Source organism: Saccostrea cucullata, unplaced genomic scaffold, assembly GCF_032062105.1.
Source record: "Saccostrea cucullata isolate Sc308-1 unplaced genomic scaffold, CSIRO_AGI_Scuc_v1 ctg2259, whole genome shotgun sequence".
In the NCBI taxonomy this organism is placed as follows: Eukaryota; Metazoa; Mollusca; class Bivalvia; order Ostreida; family Ostreidae; genus Saccostrea; species Saccostrea cuccullata.
This window is the reverse complement of record NW_026936473.1, coordinates 55,245-71,567: the sequence shown is the minus strand read 5'-3', so window position 1 is coordinate 71,567 and position 16,323 is coordinate 55,245. Positions and strand designations below refer to the sequence as shown.

Below are 16,323 nucleotides of genomic sequence, written 5' to 3'. Positions count from 1 at the left end.
CAAGCTCTCCAGGATGTATCGTATCAACGTAGGAATGGAAATGACCATTGTTAATTGATAATACGTCGTAGATATATCTAAATGTCGTGTAGAAGGCCACAGCAAGTGTTTTCTTCTTTTCACGCATAAGATTAAAAATTTAACTGAAGAGAAAATTAATCTCTTGCTATTGTCATTAAAAAAAAACGGTAATTCAGGAAAGCTTTTGCATAAAAGTTATACAATATTTCATTATTTTAGGAGCCAAATACTTTTGTTTAATATCTTAAACCAAGCTTTGATTTTAACTCTCGTCGAGAATTTTAACTTGTATTGCTGCGGCATTAATTTCCGTAACGATTTTTTAATAGAAATTTTAACTTAATTTCGGATTTATAAATGCGAAACTTCATGAATCATATTTTAGCGTTCTATACTGAACACCAGAAACATAAAAAATTAAGTCAAATATTTGAGAAATAATAAGGCATGATCAAGCAGTAATTATAACTTCCTTAACATTACCTTTAAATCAAACTGAATGGAATATTAAATTTGTTGTAAAAGTTAACGATGGCAGATTTGTGGACAGTTCCTTTTTTTCGGGTTTACTAGTATGTCCTTTAGAGAATTATGATGTTTATTTTGTTTTTTAGACAATTATTTTCTTAATGTTTTATATCTTGAATTGGTCCGTTTACCGTAGACTTATTGATTGTGTTCAAAATTTGAAAATGTTATCAAACGTGGAACACTTTTTATTTATAAAGTGAAGGTTTGAGAACATGCACCATTTCTCTCTTCTAAAGACCAGATCTCCCCTAGAACGTTACTGAGGCAGAAATACTGGACTTTTAGTCTACTATATATATCATTATTCTACTAGAGGAAGAAGTGTATTATTTATTTTTCATATCAATTGACAAAGTTTCATGTGTTTTATACCTGCCAGTATCTAGAGCAATGATTTTTGTTTGTCAGATTAATATATAATTTTATAATTATATCATTCACATACACAGGTTTATACATTTCCTTCTACAAAGCATAACTTCCTCCATCCTGTACGCGTATGTGTATAATAATGTTATTTATTTCTATTTTCCCTTCTACTCTCCATGTTTAATCTATAAAAGCTTTTCCTGCATAAATTGTATTCTATCTAGTCTCCGTAATATTTATTTTGATATGAGTTGATATAAGCCTTTTAACATAACCTATTCATACATTAATTATCTTTAGTGTTTTTTTATTTTTCCAAATTTCCAATTTTTCAGAAATATTTTACTTCTTAGTTTAAAACCGAGTTCCTACGTACATGGCCTTTAAACCTGTAAAAAAGTACCTAGTTTTCCACCCTCCCTTACTTTCAACTCCTACTCCAAATCATATACATTTACAAGTATATGATTGGCCCCATGAGAAAAGGTCCTTATGGCAATTTTTACACATTTTTAGTTTTTCATGCATTTTAATAGAGCAAGGTTAGAAGTTACGAAATATGAAATTTTATGACCCTACGTCAACTCTAAGTATGTTTTTCCTTTATTTATATCGTTGATACTTTAACAGGTAAATAATGACGTCAAGTTACTTTCGCACTAACGTCAAACGTCAAAAGTTTTCAGAGTGAACCCGCTTTTAACTTTTCATCGTAACGTTAATAATGATAATGAATTAATTTATATCACTGAATATTCCCAGAATTTTTTTTTTATTTATTAAATCTTCCATTTTATATATTGTATATAATACAATAATAATTTAGTAGTACTTAGTAATAAAAGTTTAGTATTTTCCATCAATGAAAGTAACTGTTTTATATTTCACTGAGCTGGGAAAAGCAAACTTCTGTTCAATATCAACATAATTTTGTTATATGCAGTATACCTTTACAATACTAAAATATTTCTTCGTGTAAAGATTTGTTCAATTGAAAATCTTATCGAATTCATTTGAAAATCATGGCCCTCGATACACGTAGGTCAAGCTGTCAACTTTGTTGTTTTAATACAGTGTGACGATAAATCTTTCAAAATGTGAAAGAAAATGCTCCAAAATATTTCAAAAAAGTCCTCGGCAACAACAATGATCAAGATGCAACTGGGTTGTGAAAATTTGTGACTTCTTTTTTTAAATAAATATAAAGAGAGAAAAAAATGTGAAATGCAATTAATTACTGTATACTCTGTACAACAATTAAAGTGTTGTTTTTCTTTTTTTTTTTTTTTGTAAAAAACTAAAGAATTTTAAAGGAACATATATACCAAGTATATACAAATAGCGGGTAATTTATTACACTGATTTATTAAAAACCATTCTACCTACTAGTGTTTATTTTCATTTTTTAAACATTAATCCAAACTTCAAATGAAATATATTAATTTTGTCTTTTTTAAATTATAATATGAAATAGAATTTTCGATCAAATTATGAATAACTGTCTAATTTTTGGTTTCATATTGTGATCAATTGAGTGGCTTGCGTGATATTTTGCAGAAATACACCGCATAAAATTATCACACTAGGCAGTTGATTGTTCATCGCCATGAAAAAATCTTACAGTCATTCCTTATGTCTACATGTACATGATCTTGATTCCGCAAATCCATGTGCTGCTGTAAGTCCCGCTTCTGTCTTAATGTGTTTTTTTTTAAACGCGCCTATATATATCGATCAACCAGTAGATTTATGTAGAATTAAAGTAAATAGTAAATAATAAACTAGAAGTACTGTGAACACTGAACTCACTAAATGATAACCCCCCTCACCCCCCCCCCCCCCAACACACACACACACACACACACACAATACCATGCATTATAATAGCAAAACACGAAATAAGTGTTAAACAAAAAAATATACTAGGAGGTGCAAAATGGTATGATTTATAATAAACGAAAGTACTTCATTAAAGTTTATCAATGGTATAGGAGGAGTTGCGGGTTAGAGATGAGTACCCTTCAATATTATAGAAAAAATGGCGTTGCCCTTGTTTGTAATTATGGGAAATCCGAAATATGTAATCAACCAAAAAATAAAATTGGACCAGAGGTGTACAATCTTATGGCACTATGTAACAAAAAAAATCTGTGAAGTTTCATTAAAATTCATTCAGTGGTATAAGAGGAGTTGGGGATAAGCGGTGGGTATAACAGAAGGACGGACGGACATCCCGATCACTATATATATACCCCCCCCCCCCCCCCCACGACTTTTCAAGCTGGATATAATAATTATGCATGTAAATGCCTTGTTGTTTTCAATCATATAAATTAATTAATACAGAAATTTTCCGTTAGGGGGTAAATATTAAATAGGAAATTTTATATTCATACAATCAGATAAATGCGACTAGTTTGCAATATTTCTTGACTGGCATAGTTTTGAAAATGACCAAGTTTTACGAGGTGGCATGTAAAATATTTGTTATGCGATGAAGTGTGTAGAATTCTTCACCTTCTAGCGTTTTTTTAATATCATTGTTTTTGTTCTCTTATTTGTTTATCACGGGAATTATTTTACCAATAAATTATAAAAATAAAATCATTTCAATTACATTATTCAAGCAGGTTGGGTACCTAACCAATAACTGATATTATTATAATTTCAATAATAAAACGAGTCCTAGATTGATAATAGCACAGAAGTCTGGTTTTTATCGTCAAAAAAATATTAAGTTGAGGATGGGAAATTTTTTCCGGATTTTTTATGGACGATAAAAACTTCAGACTCCTGTGGTAACAGAACCGTGCGGCGTTCATTGCTTTGATACTACATGTGTATAAGACACGGATTGTACATGTTTTGACTTACATGTATGCTATGTATACGACTTAAATCTGCAGATATTCAAAGCTCTAATAATACTATTAAACTTTTTTAATATATTCCTGGAAATAAAAAGGTACACCTAAAACAGTAGAGATCTCTTTACATTACATGCATACGATATTCTGTTCCTTAAATAATTCGATTTTTCATTGAAGTTTCATTTCTACATCCATAAACTGGATTAAATATAAGATCTCTCTCTCTCTCATCAAATTAAGACACGGGTGTAAACTTGATCTATCTTTTTTAATTTGAATAATTTTATTTCAAAAGGTAGTTTTTGTCTGTGATCACTATAATATTAATTGGAAGAAACAACAACAACGAGTTAAACATTTTTTTGTTGAAAAAATAATTTTAAAATTAAAGTCATTTGAATATTTTCATATCAAAAGGAGTAGAACGCATGTAACAGATTTTTTTAAATCAAAAGATTAGGTTCAATGTTGCATCTATTTCTTATTCTACAATTCTTTTTTTAAAGAATCTTAAGTTTCCAAAGTGTTAAAAAAATCCTTCTAAATGTTTTTCAACTACTTAGTAGAACGTTTGAACTGCTGATAAATAAGATTTTTAAAAAGTTTTTTAAATATATATTTCGGGAGCAAATTTCTATGAAGATGGTCAGTTAAAATGAAGAAAATAAATAAATGCCCCTCTCTGGTACCCCTTTAAAAAGTATTTCGATTATCAGAGTTATCTCTCCTGTTTTTATTTATAATTCTGAAAACAATTTCGCGTCTGTCACTTGCTCATTATTTTGCAAGATTCGGGAATCTTATGAGAATACTTTTAATCTCTGTTGTAAGAAATTTGTTCAGTTTCAAAATTGTTTTAGCATTAAAGCACTTTACAACAAAAAATATGGAAGATGCGCCGATGATTCTATGTTTACAAATGTTGAGAATGCTGGAGCGGATCTCATACACTGATACAGGAAAACAATTTTCTTTCCAGAATTTTGATTAAATGCCCGTGCCTAACACCTAACTTTAATTTTGTCTATACTAGTATAGAAAAATTTGCATTTATTCATCCGTATTATGTAGAATTTGTCTAAGCTTCAATATATATACATATAGGAAATGAATAGATCAGACACGTACGTATATATAGCTAGATGTAGTAAAGAAACTGGTCTCAAATAAAATTCTAAATACACCTACATCTAAATTAATACCAGCGGACCAGAAGATCCAAAGTAAAAAATCCTAATTAAATATATAAAATAAATGAAATTAAATTAAATTATTCTATAACGGTAACGCACAATGTTAAAAAACCACGATAAAGTCTAGACGTGTCAAAACGTAAAACACGTGTAAAAAAAAAAAAAAAAAAAATCTGCGACGACGCTCGCCGTCTGCAGCGTCACGTCTTTATGACGTTATTTCTCTGTTCTAGAAAAATTGCCATAAGGACCTTTTGTCATGGTGGCAATCATATAATATTTCATTTCAGTTAATTCTAGATGATAAGATATTTTTGTCTACAAATATTTTTTTAATTATTTAATTGACATATTTATTAAATATGAAGCAACTTATTATTCAATAAATAACACTTTTAGAGACAGGCCTAAGATAGAAATAGTACCGTTACATGTATATCAATAATTTTCCATTGACCAATAAAGAAAACAAGATTACATTCTTTAGGATTTTTATAATACAGTCACTTTTGATAAAAAATGCACATGTCTATCCGACTTGAGAGATATTGTCCTGTATTTCCAAAACTATCGTATTTCTCAACATGTTTGATTCATTTATTTGTTCGTACACAGGCACACTTTGTCCATCCATTAAATGCTCAGTATTATGTCGTACTTCAAATATTTTTTTATGTTTAAACAGCTTATGAAGATGGATAAGTACAAAACATAGCAATGAAAAAATAACAATAGAACCAACAGTAATGATTATCGTTGTCCATATCTTCTTCTTCGTAGATTCCTCGAGTAGTAAGTCTGTAAATGTTGATACTGTCACCTCTGCTTTGTTTTTTGTAACTACATCTATCACAGATAAGATACAAGAATTTAGAAACGATGTTATATTTCTAAATAACAGCAGAACATGAAGTCGTATGGTTATAATATACCATTATTCCAAGCACTTGAAGTGAGTAAAATATGCTTTGTCTTAAATGTCAACGAATTTTATGCAGTGCCATTTCAAGTACTTTGATCTATGAACTATGCTGTTATGGAAGTGCTTACCAAATAAATGACATTACAAAATTCAATTATCTCAAAGTCGGAGGATGTTCCGATCGATTAATCGGTCGAGAAATCAAGTATACATAAAGTGCAACATGAATGTTGCAGGATAACCAAGGAGATGAAAGATAAAAGTCGAGGTGTCAGCCGCATTTCTTTGAATTGGCAATAATCGTGGTAGAATCGTTCTTAATACACATTTTGATAACAACTTTTTTTTCAAGTAGCTTTATTTATAAAAATAGAAAATGTAGCTAAAATTGACGCAAGAAGTTCTATAACCTTCTGTGTACCATGATCACGAAACAGCGTGTACATTTATTTTTTTTTATTTAATAGATCGAAGAAAAAATAAAAAAAAAAGAATATGAGAAAATACACGTACATGTACCATGTCTGAGAAATAAGCATTTATTATTTTCCCTGGCAAATGTCGCTTGATTTCAAATATAATGAAAGGGAAGTCTGAATCTTACTTTTCACTTAATTTACATTTTTTTTTTAAAATAAAGTACTTTCTTACAAAAACAAACTGTGTTCATTTCTGTTTAAACCCCATTTTGTTATCCCCGACTATGCAGTAATCCTTTACAAACATTTTGTATATAACATCCTACTTTCTCGCTTGCTGCAACAATTTAAACATAAAAGGTGAACGCAAAAATATTATCATATTTTTTTTTCATATACGTACATGACTTACATTTTGTGTTGCAACATTCGTAATGCTGTTATGAAGTACTGCAAGTGAATGTGCTATGCAATAATAAAGCATTCACCACAAATACCTGTTATGGATTTAAAGCATTCTCCTTTTACAAGATGACATTCACTACAGCCAGAGGGACATTTATAGTCACATCCGTCCCCGTAAAAACCTTTTGGACACTGATCGGAGCAGTTGATACCAACGTACCCTGGTTTACACTCTAAAAATATACACACATTTCATGAAGACATTAAATCTTGAGGTAAAAAAGGTTATTCTTTATTATTACATGAGATCAGTACTTTGATTTATAGTATACTTACTTTCACACGTATTACTATCACTCTTCCAAAAATAATCAGCGCAGCATTTGCTTGTCCTGTTCCTCCTATGAATTGAAAACAATATTGAAACAATATGACAGGTACATGTAATACAAACATACTTCAGACTCTGAAACACTTTGAGCTAAAAAAAAATTAAGAAAACAACAGAAACACCAGACGAAAACACAGGGAAACCAGTATCAAAAAGAATTGCAGGGAACTGATTTATCTCTAATAACATTTTACATTTTTTAATGATATCTTTAGATATAAAAACGTGAAAGTGTCATTTTTCCGATTTTCTTTTTGTCTTTATAATATATGTTATGGAATAAAATGGAAATATTCTTACACTTCACTGCACTCCATTGCAGTTTCCCCAGAATGTACTTCATTGCAGAACAGTCTTGGTAAAACGAATGTCCAATAGCACAGAAAGATACTTCTCATATCTCCCGTTCTTAAATTTTAGTTGACACAGAATCATCTTCCGGTAGAAAAAATATTTCCTCATTGAAAATATTGAAACTATTAATTGAACTTCCGACAAATATATGTCAAACAATGTTAATGAGTTTGCGACTGTGTGCAAGTGAATAGGTTTACGCACATTACCGGAAATCAGACTTGTACTTAAATCAAACTGCATTATTATTTAGCTATCAAATAATGTAACGGCGTGTAAATAAAAGATAATGAAAAAATGACACAACCTTTGATTCATTATAATAAAGAATTATGTTACTTAACATTTAATTTAGGTAAAGTTTAATTTTACATATCACTATCTGTAATAAAGAATCCCCAATTGCTTACTCTTTGATTAAACACGATTCTTCCTTCAGAATTATTTACACATCTTTGAAAATCACAGCATTACTTTGTATTGTATGTTCCAAAATATCAATGGATCTCTCGATTTTAATAGAGACAAATTCTCTCTCTCTCTCTCTCTCTCTCTCTCTCTAAAATGCAAGAATAAAAAGAATAGTGATTGTATTCTAGTGTCTACATGTTATATGTAAAAACATCGTAATTTTTAAAACAATCTGCATCCTTTCTATAATGTGACTAAAAATAATTTAACCAAGCACCTAAAAGCGGAGCATACTCTCGCAAGAAGCATAGCACATCATAACATCGATCCTGATGCAAATTTCGTCACTTTCTTTTTGCCTAAAGGACTTACCTATAGACTCACAAACACACACATTGACGCACACGAGTGCATTACTACGACAGTTGATCAAAAAGTCGCGAAGTAATTGAATACATGTAACTTCTATAAAGCAAGTGATAAAGGGATTCAGAGATTAATTCTTTGAAGTAGTCCTCTCCGCTTCTACAACTTCTCTGTCCATATAAGAATCATGTGATCTGCGCGGTAACGTGACATGCTCTGAAGCGTTCTGTTACAGGACTAACAGATTTTTCCGAATTATATAATTTACCTTGCAAGTTATTTTTTGAAAGCAAAAACAGTCCATCTGTTAGAAATGAAAAAAAATGGCAATTCCCTAACAAAAAATACTATAGTTAATTATAGTTAACTATAGTTATACAGGGTTCTCCACATATGAAAATCTAACCATGGAGGAAGCTGCGCGAAGGCGAATTGTGACCCAAAACACAATGTGTGCTATTCTTCCTAATCTTGATTAATCAATGATTGGTTTTACAATTTTTTAAAACTTAACCACTTCACCACAAAACAATGGAATAACTAACACTTTCTAAAATAAAAAAAAATTATTATTATTAAATTTGAAAATCCTGACATGTATCTTACTTCACAAATATACCAAAATTTGCCCGAAACTGTACATGCTGTAGTAACCTTCTAAAGGAATTTAAGGAAAAAATGTTGATACAGTAAGTCAGTCAGAAATTAATAATTATATGAATTGTAACATGTTGTATGAAATGTTTCGTTTCACTATAACTAAAACTGATGAATGGGTAGTATTTTTAAGTTAACACCCAAAGGAACGTTTGGACCAGTGTCCCTTTTTCTGAACCTTATATTTGTTTTAGATATTGCATTTTTCACCAAGTTTTTTTTCTCCACTTGCCCTGTGCTAAAGATAGCGCCACGCGACGTTTCATAACAACGGGAAGTAACTCTAAAACTATGAGTAAACCGGCGATTAAAACTTAGCATGCTAAGATGGCGATTGAGACGTAGGCCCTTTGCACATTTTATCAAAAACATAATAAAGTTAAAGCTTAAAAAAAAAACAGAGCATGGGAAATTGATTAACTGCAGAGGAATATGAAATTTTAACAGAGTATTTTTTCTGACACAGCATGCATGACGATTATCATGCCCGTAATTGTCATCTTTTATGAACCCGTTATATATCTAATCATGAAGTGAACATGTTGAAGTTCCTTACTATTATTTACATGTGTACAGGATATTAAACTCTCAATATAGTGACCATCTGATCAGCTGATTGATTCTCCATTGATTGTCACGCTTCACAGCAAAGTCGCTGATTAACGACGTGTTTCTTTAGCACAGTTCGGTTTCCTTCGAGGCATGCGAGGTGCATGGCAGTCGTAGTATAAACACAAATTAACTACTCAAGTCATTAAAAAAGTAAGACTGAAATGCAATAAAATTTAAGCATGGCGGCTGCCAATTTTAACCATGGCGCAGCTCGTTTAACCATGGCGTACAAAAATTTAACCATGGCGGGCCGCCATGGTAAAACCCCTTGTGGAGAACCCTGGTTATAACTTTGACACATTGAAAACTTTGATTTACTAAAGTGATAACTTTGACACTTTGAAAAACTTTGGCAAAACTTTGATACTTTGAAAAATTTTGATTCTTTGAAAAACTTTATCGAAAACTTTCAACTTTGAAAAACTTTAGTGAAAACTTTGACTCTTTCAATAACTTTATCGAAAACTTTGACACTTTCAAAAACTTTATTGAAAACTTTGAAAATTTGATAATAGTTAGTGAAAACTTTGCAATTTTAAAAAAAATTATCGAAAACTTGGACACATTAAAAAACTTTATCGAAAACTTGGACACTTTGAAAAACTTTAACGAAAAGTTTTACACTTTGAAAAACTTTGGCAAAAACTTTAACACTTTGAAAAACTTTGGCGAAAACATTGACACTTTGAAAAACGTTGGCGAAAACTTTGACACTTTGAAAAACTTTGCAAAAACTTTGACACTTTGAAAAACGTTGGCGAGTACTTTGAAACTTTGAAAAACGTTGGCGAAAACTTTGACACTTTGAAAAACTTTTGCGAATACTTTGATACTTTGAAAAACTTTGGCGAATACTTTGACACTTTGAAAAACTTTGGCGAAAACTTTGACACTTTGAAAATCTTTGGCAAACACTTTGACACTTTGAAAAACTTTGGCGAAAACTTTGACACTATGAAAAATTTTTGGCGAAAACTTTGACACTTTGATTAACTATAGTTAATTATAGTAAACTATAGTAAACTATAGTTAATTATAGTAAACTATATTTAACTATAGTTTTTTTTTGTTAGGGTTTTATGGGTGGATAAAGATATCTTTTTCCAGAATGAGCATGGTGACCATCATAACCCGATTCCTCTGTTTTTATTCAATGTGGATAAAGTATGGGTGCCTCCTTTTTATCATATCTGATATGTTGTCTAGAGTAAATGATATTTTAGAGATATAATAATTATACTTTTGTTACAATATACAGCTATTTTTTCTATAAGTATAAGTGGACAAGGAAATTTTTTGAAAAGGAAAGAAAAAAACATGTCCTCACATGGACTAGGAATATTGTAGTGACCTATAAGTCTGCGAGCTCAGCTACAGGCCAATACAGGGGCTCGGGAACCACGAGGTATCACTAAGTCAGTATCAGGTTGCAAACTCATTTATTATTAGATCGTACCAGGTTGTTTCGTACCACACTCCTCCCCCTCATAATTTTTAAGAGATGTACAATGCGTTATTATATTTATGAAATAGTCAGCTGGGCCAGAAAAATCAAGCCACTTTGACTATATACAAGTAAAACATCATCAGAAGGGAATAAAAGTCCATTTGGAACACATCCTGGAAGAAAAAGCATAATTATACAAATAAAAAAAACAACTATAAATTCTACAGAGGGAGGAGTGGATAAGAAGGAAAAGATATTCAAATACAAGTAATAATTCTAATTAGAATTTCCAATGACATAATGATTAATCGTCCAAAAGACAAAAAATCCTTCATCCATTTAGGTGCCTGTCGTTTTCGAGCGGGTCTTTGGCAGATCTCGATCATCTGATGATTCATTCTCATGTCCTTCATTGGTGAGGCTTACGGCATCATCTTCGTAAGAACTGGGCTGCGTTAATTCCTCCTGTACTTGATTTTGCAGTTTGGATTCCTTGTCATTGGGTTCTGGGTGAATAACTGAATGTCGTAGCCTTTTAAGCCATAAGGGCAGATCTCTGTCTTGACAAAGTTTTAATCTGTCATGGTGGACCACTTTGTTTTCCTTTTTCCCTTGGATTCTGTATAGCACATAATCTTATAAACAATGACAAAAGGGCCTATCCATGGCTTCCTGAACTTCTTCGATTGGCCTACTTTGGAAGAGGTATCCACAATATATACCACATCACCCACCTCATAGCTTCTTGTGTTTGATTTTATGTCATAGGTCCTCTTCTGACGGAGTTGTGCTTCCCCCAAGTTGTCCCTCGCAGCTTGATGACACACTGAGAGAGCCTCCTCCAAATTTTCCACATATCCTGTTGGTTTTTGTCCTAGTATCTTCCTTCCTAACATTATATCTAAAGGTTTAGAGACTTCTCTCCCCAGCATCATTCTGTTTGGTGTGAATCCTGTTTGTCGATTGACAGTGGCACGGATTGCCCCAGCTATTTGTTGGAGGTGTAGGTCCCAATCTTTCTGTTGTGAGATGTTTTCCATATAACATCGGATGGCTTGGAGAACAAGACGATTGTATCTTTCGACCTGTCCATTCGAGCAGGGCCTGTACGGGGTGGTTCTCGTCTTTGTTATCTGGAGTAGTTTACACACTTCCTGAAATAAGCGGCTCTCGAAATTTCTACCCTGGTCAGAGTGAACCTGGAGAGGGCACCCCAATCGAGATACAAAACCTTCCACAAATGATGTTGCTACTGTCTCTGCTTCTTGATCAGGCAGTGCATAACACTCTAACCACTTGGTGAATTGGTCGACTATCATTAAAATGTACTTGTTCCCTTTGCTGGACTCCACAAATGGACCCATCAGGTCAATATGAACTCCTTCTAAGGGTGCCCCAGCATGGTATTGGCCATGGCTTGCTTTGGCATGTATATTGGCTTTCTTGTTGACATTACATACTGGGCACGTTCGGACATAAGACTCGCAATCTGAACTCATTCCAAACCAGATATACTTTGATTTCACCTTCTGTAGGGTTTTCTGCTGTCCCATATGGCCTGCTAATTTGTTGTCATAAGATCCTTCCAGAACACAGTTTTGTAGTGACTTTGGGACCACAAGCAATAGTCGGGACATAGAGCCATCTAACCATTCATAGAAAAGGATACCATTCAAAATTCGTAGTTGCGATGAGCAGTTCCAAAAGTATTTTACAGCTCTACTGGAAAGGGACAGGTCCAGTTCAGTTGGAACATAGTTTTCTGTCTTCCATTTCATTAGAGTACTTGTGTTTAAATCTTGCATTTGTGCATCTCTGATTTCTTCATCTGTTAAGGCAGAAGCCCAGTTACATGCATCCTTGTCTATGGTGCTAGGTGTTTTCTTTGGTTTATCAGTTTCTTGAAAGGTCCTAACTGCTAGGGGGATTACATCATCAACATCCTCCTGGAAGCGTTCCCATTGAGCATACATCCGTCGACAGTAACTGCAGCCCCCACAAGGTAGTCTACTGACATCACAACCAGCATTGTAACAGTCACAGGACAGGTCATTTGTTGTTGACATTCTGGACAGGCCATCAGCGTTCTGGTGTTTCTTTCCACTTCGGTGCTGGATGGTAACATCATATTGTGATAACTCTTCTAGCCAGCGAGCTAGTTGCTCCTCAATATTTTTGAACCCAATTAACCATGCCAAACTGTTGTGGTCTGTCCGCAAAATGAAAGGTCTGCCCAGTAGATAGTATCGGTAGTGACGAGTAAATGCTACAACAGCTAGCAACTCCCTCCTAGTAACACAGTACTTCCGTTGAGTAGATGTCAAGGTCTTGCTGTTAAAACTGATTAAGACTTCCTTACCACACTGAATTTGGGACAGTTCTGCTCCAATAGCCATGTCCGAAGCATCTGTGTCCAATATGAACATGCCATCATCAGAGGGATATCCCAGAACTGCAGGGTTAGTCATTGCCTCTTTAAGGGAAATGAATGCCGTGTCCTTCTCTTTGTTCCAGATAAACTTTGTCTTCGGCCCTGTGAGAGTGTACAGAGGTGCTGCTATCTCCGCAAAACTCTTTATATGCTCTCTATGGTAGTTAACATACCCAAGAAATGCTTCAAGGTCCTTCTTGCATTTGGGTGTCGGCCATTCTGCCATACATTTCACACTCTCAGTAGTGATGCAGACCCTTTTTCTGTAACCAAGCGACCAAGGAACTGAAGCTCCTTCCTGAAGAGATGACATTTTTTTGGTTTTAGTTTGAGGTTATGGGTCCTAAATCTTTCAAATACTGCTCTTAGATTTATTAAATGTTCCTCAAAATTCTAACCTAAGACTATGACATCGTCTAGGTAAGCAAGGCATTCTTTCCAGTTGAGACCTTGTAAAACTAACTGTATTACCCGTTGAAAGGTTGCAGGGCTATTGCATGTTCCAAATGGCATTCGTACAAATTCAAATAGGCCATACCTTGTGATGAATGCCAACTTGTGTCTATCATCAGGGTCTACCTCTATCTGATAATATCCCTGTGCCATGTCAAGCGTGCTCATAATGTTGTTTTTTCCAAGGGTGTCTAGACATCACTACTAAGTCAGAAACGTACTGACATTCCCATTTTTTACTGACAAACTTAGAAAATTACTGACAATGTGCTGTCGTTACTGTAAAACTTAGACAATTACTGACCTTTTTACTGCTGGTACTGATAAACTTAGAAAAGTGCTGACAATCTTAGTCAGTGCTGATAAACTTAGACAATTACTGACCCGTTTACTGTCCCTGCTGAAAAACTTAGACAAGTGCTGACATTTACTGATAATTACTGTCCCTATTGTTCTTGTTCTCGGGGAGGCTGCAGTGGTGTGAAAATGACTGTGTGTTATACTTTGCATTTAAAAACAATCTTTTTCTAATGTTTGATGAAAAAAAAATCCTAGGCAGTTATCATATTTTTAATCTAAATATGATTGATATCTGTAAAATAATTCAGAATATGATTTGAAATTAACTATGAGTAAATCAAGTTTGAAATTTATGTGTTGAATATATCTATCCCTGTTCAATTGAAGAATTAAAACTATTTAATCATCAAGTTAGTTTTCATCTATCTATTTCTTTGTACACAGATATCTGACTTTAATGTTGAGCCCCCCCCCCCCCCCACCCGTTTTCACGATCGGAAAGTTGAATCAATTTTCCGGTTTCATTTGCTCATACGGGTTTCCCTATTGAACAGTACAGTGTTCCATATATAAACTTGTATTATGCCTTGTTAATTTTGTCACTTAAAACATTATTTCTAAATGAATGGTTGGTTGATCGATTACGCAGGGTTCAGTAGTACCCAATGTCTGTAAGTCCGAGACTAATAAATAATTATCAGACTAGTAATAAAAATTCATGTATTAGAGATTATAAGTAATACTACGGAAAATATTTATATTTCTCAGGTCAGCGGTAAGACTAATATTAGCAGTAGCACCATTCTCATTTTTTTTTCTCTCTCCCCTCTCTTTCTCTCTCTCTTAAAGATACAAACAGTATTGACAAGTACTCCGTTTATTCACCTTGCCAAGGGGGTTAGATCACTATTTAGTTTTTAAACTTATTCTTTAAGTATTTTTCAATCATAATTCGATTTTTCTCAAAAATATTACATGTTTTGTACCTTCCATTTTTCCCCTGTAGCTATCGGTGAATCGGAATAAATTAAATTTTATGTGCCGAAATTAAATTTCATCTCATTAAAGGAGGTAGGCGTAGGGGGTGTTATGATGTTAACGTAATAAAAAGGTAGAGGGTGGACTTGTCTGGTAAACTATTTTACGAAGTAGTGAAATTGGAAGTCATTAGTCAGTCGAACCAGTGCTCAAAAATATTTATTCCGAACCCTCTAGCATACATGTATAACCCCCCCCCCCCCCCCTTACACACACGTTACACGAAAAAGTATATTGTACACCGGTTCTTAAATATGAATTTTATAAAAATGTGCAAGTTTTGTGAATGATGCAAATTTCTTTGTCCATTTGATCAATTTATACCCGTAATCATTATTAATTTGATTTATGTTTCATTAACATCTTTCCTTTTCATAAGAGTAAGATTATTCGCTAACTGTAGGTGCCCATTATCTTCCGTGTTGAGTAACCATTCATCTCTCTCTTCTCTCTCACTCCTCTCTTTCTTTTTCTCTCTTCTCTCTCTCTCCAAAAAATCAATATCGACCAAGGCAAAGTTTAAAATATATTTAAACTCCAGCTGTTTTTTTTTTACTGTCATAATATTCTGCATATAAATTTTGTTTGATTTTTATTCTTAATTATTGATAAAAAGTTGAGGAAATAAACTATGAAATATTTTTTACTTGATTTGATAATCAAACAAGTTCCTCACTCAACTGTCCCACCACACACACACTATCACGACTTGACAAAAAATATAAGAAATCAGTAATTTTTACAAAACTGTGGATGTAATGTATCCCTTCTCATATTTATTTTTGCTTACATCTTTAAACAATTTGTGCCTTTCCCCGGTTGGTTTTTACATCAATCTTCTTTTTTCATTAATAGTTAATTTTTTCTTACGTCGGTATATTAAAAAAATATATTTATTTAATGTAAGAAGAAGTTGAAGGTTTGTAGATTGCATATTACGGATGTGTTGGTGTTGAATTTCTCAAATTCAGTCTGTCTTGAAGAGTCTACCTGTCGCCGTAATGTTGCGTAACTAACTTCCAGTGAAATCCGGCGAATGGTCTTCTGTGTAATGCTGCAGTGACACCTATTGTCCTCTTTACCCGCTACCGTACACACTCGGATCGCCTCAGACAATTTCTTTTAAACACAGG

The 16,323-nt window shown here is 33.1% G+C and overlaps 2 protein-coding genes across 2 annotated transcripts; both read right to left on the bottom strand.

Annotated features, from left to right (window-relative positions):
• Positions 1–6,730: 6,730 nt before the first annotated feature.
• Positions 6,731–7,615, bottom strand: LOC134245675 (scavenger receptor class F member 1-like). The gene is made up of 3 exons (XM_062727947.1): positions 7,422–7,615; positions 7,067–7,131; positions 6,731–6,963 (listed from the first exon to the last, which is right to left on the bottom strand). Exons 1-3 carry the CDS (start codon positions 7,517–7,519, stop codon positions 6,791–6,793), a joined length of 336 nt encoding a protein of 111 aa, XP_062583931.1. The 5' UTR covers positions 7,520–7,615; the 3' UTR covers positions 6,731–6,790.
• A 3,692-nt stretch (positions 7,616–11,307) lies between these two features.
• Positions 11,308–14,005, bottom strand: LOC134245676 (uncharacterized). The gene is made up of 3 exons (XM_062727948.1): positions 13,871–14,005; positions 11,699–13,697; positions 11,308–11,603 (listed from the first exon to the last, which is right to left on the bottom strand). Exons 1-3 carry the CDS (start codon positions 14,003–14,005, stop codon positions 11,308–11,310), a joined length of 2,430 nt encoding a protein of 809 aa, XP_062583932.1.
• Between the last annotated feature and the right edge of the window lie 2,318 nt (positions 14,006–16,323).

Bases quoted from the DNA above. Each gene is read 5' to 3' on its own strand.
- LOC134245675 (XM_062727947.1), bottom strand. From the start codon at position 7,519: ATGAGAAGTATCTTTCTGTGCTATTGGACATTCGTTTTACCAAGACTG. The intron at 7,132-7,421 runs GTAAGAATATTT...TTCAATTCATAG, and splicing joins GCAATGGAGTGCAGTGAAGT to GAGGAACAGGACAAGCAAAT. The intron at 6,964-7,066 runs GTAAGTATACTA...GTATATTTTTAG, and splicing joins TGATAGTAATACGTGTGAAA to AGTGTAAACCAGGGTACGTT.
- LOC134245676 (XM_062727948.1), bottom strand. From the start codon at position 14,005: ATGGCACAGGGATATTATCAGATAGAGGTAGACCCTGATGATAGACAC. The intron at 13,698-13,870 runs GTAATACAGTTA...TCATCTCTTCAG, and splicing joins GCCCTGCAACCTTTCAACGG to GAAGGAGCTTCAGTTCCTTG. The intron at 11,604-11,698 runs GTGATGTGGTAT...ATTGTTTATAAG, and splicing joins CACAAGAAGCTATGAGGTGG to ATTATGTGCTATACAGAATC.